Source organism: Silurus aristotelis (genome assembly GCF_946808225.1).
Source record: "Silurus aristotelis genome assembly, chromosome: 8".
Taxonomy (NCBI): domain Eukaryota; kingdom Metazoa; phylum Chordata; class Actinopteri; order Siluriformes; family Siluridae; genus Silurus; species Silurus aristotelis.
In genome coordinates this window covers 3,461,717-3,469,211 of record NC_139581.1, presented here as the reverse complement: position 1 = coordinate 3,469,211, position 7,495 = coordinate 3,461,717, and the positions used below count along the sequence as shown (strand labels likewise).

The window sequence follows — 7,495 nt, the reverse complement described above, 5'->3', positions numbered from 1 at the left end:
GACAAAAAGTATGGACACCTGACACCTGATTTAGATGTAAATTTGGAAAATCCCATTCCACAGCTAGTCCACATTTCCTATTCGAATAGTCTCCACTTTTTTGAGATGATGGTGCACTAGATTTTTTGGAGATTTGTGTGATGTGATATTCATCCCCAAGGGTAAACTCAGGTACTGATGTAGGTGAGTTGAGGAGGCCTGGGGTGCAGTCAGCGATCACATTAATCCTGTTCTAAAGGGTTAAGGTCAGTGCACTAGTGAAGGTCACTTAAGTTCTTCCATTCCAACTCATGTAAAGCAGATCATGGAGCTGGCTTTATGCACAAGGGAATGGTCATGTTTGAACAGGTTTGGCTCTCGTAGTTCAAGTGAAGAAAATATGTCATCCAAAGACGTCCTAAACAACTGTGTCTCGGACTTTGTGGTAACAGTTTGAGAAGCACATACGGCTGGGAAAGTCAGGTGTCCCAATACTTTTGCTCATATAGTAAGTGTTTATTATGTAATCACAGAAATTGGAGAACAGCTGGTTATGTTACACAGTGTTGTTCGGAAATGAAGAAATCTGTAGCTACAGATGGCGTTCGCTGTTTTCCATTCGACGGTTTGCAGTAGATGTGATCCATCTTTTGTTCTTCGAAGAAAACATCCTGGTTTCATTATGCAAAATGTGTTGGATTTTTACGCAACATTCACGAGACATCATCAAGAATAGTGACAGCAGCATAAATCCAAACTCGACACCTACCTTATATTATATTTATATATACTGTATATGCATGTTCAACAAAGGAAGCAAGCAAAGCAACTTTTTTTTTAAACCATTTATTGCTTTCATGCATGAGTGCCATAAAATTCCCCAAGAACTAGACTACAGTCCTCAACACCACAGGTGATGCAAAATTCCCCCTTTTCACTTTCTGTACAAATTTTTAGAATCATAAATAGAAGCTCAAAGAGAAACTTTTAAAAATAGGAAAAAAAAATTCAATACACCGGAGGTGGAACCAGGAGTCTGAAATGCTCCTCAGGTCTCTGAACTGGAACTGCAGCAGATACAGAACATGCATCAATGCTGTTTACAGAAATCACACACACACACACACACACACACACACACACACACACACACACACACACACACACACTCATTCACTCTCTCTTACACACACTTTCACACATTTACACTTATTCTCTCGCACATTCACTGATACTTTCACACACACACACACACACACACACACACACACACACACACACACACACACACACACAAAATCACATTCACTCATTTACACCCTCACAGCCACCAACAAGAGAAAGATTTCTTCATGCAAAGAGCCGGAGATGATACATGGATGCATTTGATCAGCAGTGCATTCCTGTTTTGGACTGGAAACACAGTTTCATTGTAGATTTCTACACCCGGAAAGTCTTTCACATAAAGAAAAAAATAAAAATAAAGAAACGATCCAACAGAAAGTCCACGTCTGCGGAGCTGGTGTCTCATGCAGCACCTTGCTTTGGTTAGTCCAGAACTCTGGGGGAGTCGAACATGTGAAGAACACAGCGGTGGGTAAAACAGATCAGGGAGACCGCAGAAAGTGCTGAGGTTCTGCGTGTCCCCGCTGAGAACCGAATTTAGCCTCAAAATCATTTCTAGTCCTCATTTAAAGCTGCCTTGCGGATGAGCCCGGAGACGCTAGAGACAGAAAAGGAGAACTATAAATAAATCCATTCAGTAAATTAATTAACGAACTTTATAAAAAAAAAAAAAAAAAAAAAAAAAAAAAAACAGCCGGCATTTTTCTCTTTTTCTTAAAACGTCAATTTCGTATAAACAAACCACCACAAACTCTTATCTCAATGATGGTGTTCAATTCAATTCAATTCAATTTTATTTGTAAAGCACTTTACACAGATAGTGTACGTTTGTCCCTAATGAGCATGTCGGTGTTCATAGGGACACATAAACCTACATAAGCCTTGCATAACAGCTTCTAAATCGCTAATTATAAACTCTGCACTTCTTCTCCAAAATTTTTACCACAAACTTGGAGGCATGCAAATGTATACGATTGTGTCTGGATGCTGGAGAATAAAAATGTTCCCTTCACTAGAGCTCTGAGACCCAAGCCTGTTTCAGCATGACAGCGCCCCCTGTGCACAAAGACAGCTCCATGAAGATATGCTTTCCATGGGTTGGAGTGGAGGATCTCCTGCTAAAGAGCTCCAACCGTATTGGGATGAACATGCACCCCAGCCTCCTCTCACCTTCTCACCTCCATCAATACCTGACTTTACTAACACCCTTGTGGCTGAATGAATCTCAAAATAAAAAGGTGGAACATCTCACCTCAACAGTGGTATGACTGGTGACTCCGCTTTGTCAGCTTTGTAGCACCTGGCCCTTGTTACGTCAAGACTACGACGGCTCATACTTTCTGCGAACAGCTTTGGCAACAGCTCACTCGCCATTAAATGGTAAAGATGTTCTTTATTAGGTCACATGTACTTTACAGCACAGTGAAATACTTTCTTAGCATATCCTAGCAATGTTAGGAAGTTCAGGTCAGCCATGATACAGAGTCCTTGGAGCACAGAAAGTTAAGGGCCTTGATCAAGAGTACAAAAGTGGCACCTTGGCAACACTGTTGCTCAAACCCCTGACCTTCAAATTTGTAACCCACTGAACTACAACATTCCCATTATATCCACTTAATTCCAGGCGACAGGTTGGAAGATCAATGCAATCGCACCTGGTACCCACCTTTCTTTCTGACAACTCATCAGGTAAAACCGAAGCTTTAAACTCGTCATCGCTATAACAACCTATCGTCGCTTAGGTCACGTCTGATCCCTCATTACTTCGGCTTCACAAAGCTCACCTGCTGGAGATTTTATAAATCTTGTGTATACACTATTTCGTTTTTTTTCCAGTTGTCACAGGTACAGGTTTATAAGGACGCTTCAGGTCCTCATAAACACCAAACTGATACAGAGTGTTTTCTCTTCGAGAGCTATTCGAGACATCATAATCACACTATAGCATTTGGCTATTGAGTCCCATCTTTGGTTTGGCACTTTGACTTTTTTTTTTTAATACACGAGATGGGTCTTTCATAAACTCATTCATTACTTTTACTATACACTATACTGGACAATGGTATTGGGACACCAGACTTTTTCAGTCGTATGTGCTTCTTCCTCAAACTATTCCAACAAATTTAAAAAGGTACACAAATTGGATGCTGGAGCATGAAAGGTTCACCTGAACTAGGCGAGCCGAACCTGTTCCAGCTTGATAATGCCCCTGTGCACAAAAGATATGCTTTTCATAGGTTTGGAATGAAAGATCTTCTGCTATAGAGCTTTGATCTCAACCCTATTGAGCACGAAGAACGTGAACTCGGACTGTTCCCAAGACCTCCTCACCTGCATCAGTACCTGACTTTACGAACAACCCTGGTCTCTGCATTAGCACAAATCTCCACAAAATCTAGAGGAACATCTTCCCAAAAAAGCGGAGGTTAGTTATAACAGGAATTAGGGAATAATGTGGAATGGGATGTTCAATAAAAGCAGCACATAATAACATTATAGTCGGGTGTCCACAAGTGTTGTATCCATATAGTGTATTTAGAATTTATCTACAAGGCATTGATGCGATTTTTATCAAACCTTTTAGACTGTAAATAAAAAAAAATATAAAGGTCCTCAAAAAGAAACCAGCTGGAATGATCGAGACCGTTTACAGTTTTTTTCTTGTTCCTTATTTTGTATTTGTTTTTTTTTAGAACAACTTGAAAACGTCTGCATTAGAGGTACCTTTAAAATGACTGAAAAACGAACTGTGTGACATTCAGCAGTAGTGCAATAGACTGAAGGAGGAGTTCACGAACATGATTCAGCCCTTTTCTTATTAGTTTCTTTTCATGTTTTTTTTTTTGTTTTTTGTTGCTCCTCTGGTTTTTGTTTAGCACTGATCTCACACACACTGCTAATAAAAATGTCCCAGGACACACAAAAAAACCAACAAAGCACAAAGTGGGTTTTCAGAAACAGATAATAAACACCGGATATTTTGTGTTACAAGCTGCAGTAAACGAGAACTGAGCAAACATTTAAGAGCATTCGAAAAATTTCAGCCAAGAACATGCAAGCTGGGACGATCAGGAGGGAACAAAAACGAACAACAACAACACAAAAAAATAAAAATAATGTAGAGTCCACGTAGAGAAACAATGTGGCACTGAATTCTTTAGAATAAATAACTTTACATTCCCACTTTCTGCCGCCATCCCAGGGTTCAATCCCTCTGAAGAGAAACTGAACAAGACTGAGAAAAAGAGGAAGAAAACCAACATGAAGGATGGCTTCTCCTCGAGTCCCAGATGAGACGTACCTCCAAAATCCTCGCTGAGGCATTTGTGTGCCGTTATGTAAATATTTCAGGATGTCCATCTTGATAATGGAGTACAGATGAATTATAATTTTTTATTTTTTTTGTAATTAAATTATTTTATTTGGAACAGTAACTAAACCCTCCTTACTTCTTCTGCTTCTTGAAGATCTTGAACGGGGTGTGTTTCTTGCGGCTGGTGGAGTCAGTGTCTTCACTCATGGAGGCACTGTCCTCCTCCAACGGACTTTTCTTCGCCGAGACCTGAGGGATGCGGCTCACGCCCTTCAGCGACGCTGTCCCATGAAGACCTATGGGAGATGGGGTGTCCGGCTCAGTCGAGTTCTGGCTTAAAGAGCGTGACGAATCTGACACGGAGCCGTGGATCTCGCTCATGCTGGCCGACTTGCCCATGCCATAGATCTTTTTCATCTGGATGGGGCTGTCCGGGGCGCCGTCCGGAGAGCCGAAGGAGTCTGGGACTCTGTTTCCTCCGTTGGGCGAGTGGAACGGAGCGGAATCCTCGGAACGTGAGTGGGAACCGTGATAGAGAGACGTAGGCTTCATGGGAGGATTCCTGGAGCTCAAAGACAGGCGCAGCTGCTCGGTGGTCTGAGACACGGACAGAGAGGAGTCCGAGTCGGACCTATTCAAATCCCTGAGGACAGAGACAGGTTAGTGCGGTGAGACCACCGGGAATCGATTAGTCCGTTAGTTTTACATTCACGTCTCATTCCAATTGGTTTCAAGATTGAAACAAAGAGTCATTTTACGGTGAAAAAAACGAGGAAGGCGGGCAAGCAGAGATGCCAACATCTGCAGAGACCGAAAACAAATCCACTCCAAAAACCTCCTATAATTGTGACATCAATTACAAGTTTTGCACTTTTGTGCGCCCTTTTCCCATTAGAGCTTACAGCCCCGCCCTCTTGATTAAGAAGGCCGGTGAATTTGATAGTCGATCACCTGCATAAATTTGGCTCGAAAAACTGAAAGCGAGTTTTTCCTTCATGTCCTGCGTCAAGTAAAAATTGTGCTATTCCCCCTTGTCGTCATTGTGACAAATCAGCTATCATAAATGCCAAGGCTAATCTGTACATTTTGGCATCTCTGGCAAGGTCTTAAAACAAGCAGAAAGCAAGACACTGAGTGTGTGTGTGTGAGAGAGAGAGAGAGAGAGAGAGAGAGAGAGAGAGAGAGAGAGAGAGAGAGAGAGAGAGAGAGAGAGAGCGTGCCGCATGCTAGTAAAAAGTGATGCCGTTATGAAAGATTAACACAAATGTGTGAGGCTCGCTGGAAAGACTGGAAGACAAGACAACTGAAACAGTAAGGAGCTTCATGAGCTGCAAACCGCACTTTCACTCCACGTGCGAGGTGCACGAACGCAAGCATGCGAATACCCGTGGCTTCGACTGCGGCGCGGGGGCGAGTCAGGGATGGGGTCCATTGGCTGAAAGGTGGACGAGTGATAGAAGAAGGAATGGGGAGCAGAGGACGAGACTGAGGAGGATGAGCAGGATGAGGAGGATGAATAAGGAGGAGAGGAGGCGCAGGAGAAAATGGACGGGTGAGAGACAGCGAAGCCCAGCTTGTCAATCTGGCCATGAGACTGGTGCAGGTTGAGCCTGGGCCGGGACAGCGGATATGAAATGCCCTCCCCCTGATGCCCTCCGAACGAGTGGCTGCTCTCTACCAACCTCTGAGAGCCCATGGCCAGCTGGGGGTCAATGTGCCTCTGGCGAAGAGATAGCATACTGGGAGCTGTGGACACAAAACAAGACGAGTTACATAGAGTACAGGGGGGGCAAGGAAAAAAACAAACAAAAAAAAAAAAACAGTTGTCGGTGGGCGTGGCTTAGCAGGAATGCAATTTAAGTGCAATCAAAAACAAGGTAAAGGGTGTAGGAGATGGAGTGGCAAGTAGCAACCCTTCAGTAATTAAATAACTAATTTAATTCACATTAAATTATTTAGAAAATTGCAGCTGTTCCTAATTACTGATTTTTAAAAGGTAACCTTATATTCCATATTATAAATTTGATCAAGTCACTGTTATGACCCTAAAGTTTTTCTCTGTAATTTAATGGCAAGTCCAAATGGTTTGTACAGAACCACGCATACTTTTTTGTCCTTTTATTTTGAGCATTGACGCCCATTAATGGAGCTGACTCCTCCTCTCAATTATGACATCACAGCAGTTACAGCTGTTACATCCTCTTTTTGAGCAGTTTGTTTAGACTCCGCCTTGCACTTTGAGTGCATTTAAAAAAATATATATATATTATTAAACTTGAGAACATACACAACAATTCCAGGGGTATAAAAGAAACTAAAGTTAGCGCAGTGTCACTGTGGCAGCTCAATATGTACTGGAAATACGATTTGTTTTGTGCGTGCATGAAAACGCTAAAGAATCCATAGCCCTAAGCAAGAAGTGGCTAGCGGCTAATGCTATGGATTCTTTAGCGTTTTTATGTAGAGCTTCAAGAATTTCTCTTAAAAGGAGAAAATCGTGACAAATCCGCAAAACGAGGGAGTGAATGAATGATGGATGGAAGAAAAGAAGACATTTGTTAATTGTATTAAATCAATAAAATTTGTGCCAATTTAAATGATTACTCAATTTAAATAATATAATAAAAACGTGTAAAGCATTTATTTGATTTATTCCGTTTTATTTTTATAAAAAAAATTATTTAAAAAATTATTTTATATATTATTTAACCAGGCAGGCATTTTATTCAAAATTTTTTTTAAATGCAAACTGTTCAAATGTTGATCACAAATGTTAATAATCATAATCTGCGTTAATAAAAAACGACAAGCAATTTAGTTTTTGCATTTCTTCCCAATAACTGTGCTGAAATTGAACCGAACCGCGACTTAAAAACCGAGGTACGTACCGAACTGTGAACATCCCTAATATAGAAGTTGGCGACCATCAAATGTCGTCAATTGTTTGAAACCAGTGCACGCTCTTTCTGAATCCCTTGCCATTCGTTTTAATGGAGCAGTGGACTGGTGCGCACTATTTTTATAATAGCGAACGGCCCACACACACACACACACTGTGGAATATCGAGGCTGTTCGAG

The 7,495-nt window shown here is 41.5% G+C and overlaps 1 protein-coding gene across 7 annotated transcripts in view; it reads right to left on the bottom strand.

Moving 5' to 3' along the window:
* Window positions 1-796: 796 nt before the first annotated feature.
* The window catches only part of stim1a (stromal interaction molecule 1a), a 47,998-nt gene continuing 41,299 nt past the window's right edge, over window positions 797-7,495 (bottom strand). For 2 of the 7 annotated variants that reach the window (XM_083547876.1, XM_083547878.1), the window contains 3 exons: window positions 6,100-6,163; window positions 4,554-5,060; window positions 797-1,702 (listed from right to left, as the gene is read on the bottom strand). In XM_083547876.1, coding sequence (XP_083404002.1) covers window positions 1,660-1,702; window positions 4,554-5,060; window positions 6,100-6,163 — 614 coding nt within the window. In that variant the 3' untranslated portion in view covers window positions 797-1,659. Of the gene's footprint in view, window positions 1,703-4,493; window positions 5,061-5,802; window positions 6,164-7,495 lie in introns of those variants that run through there. The other 5 variants (XM_083547874.1, XM_083547875.1, XM_083547877.1 and 2 more) reach the window with 3 other exon arrangements.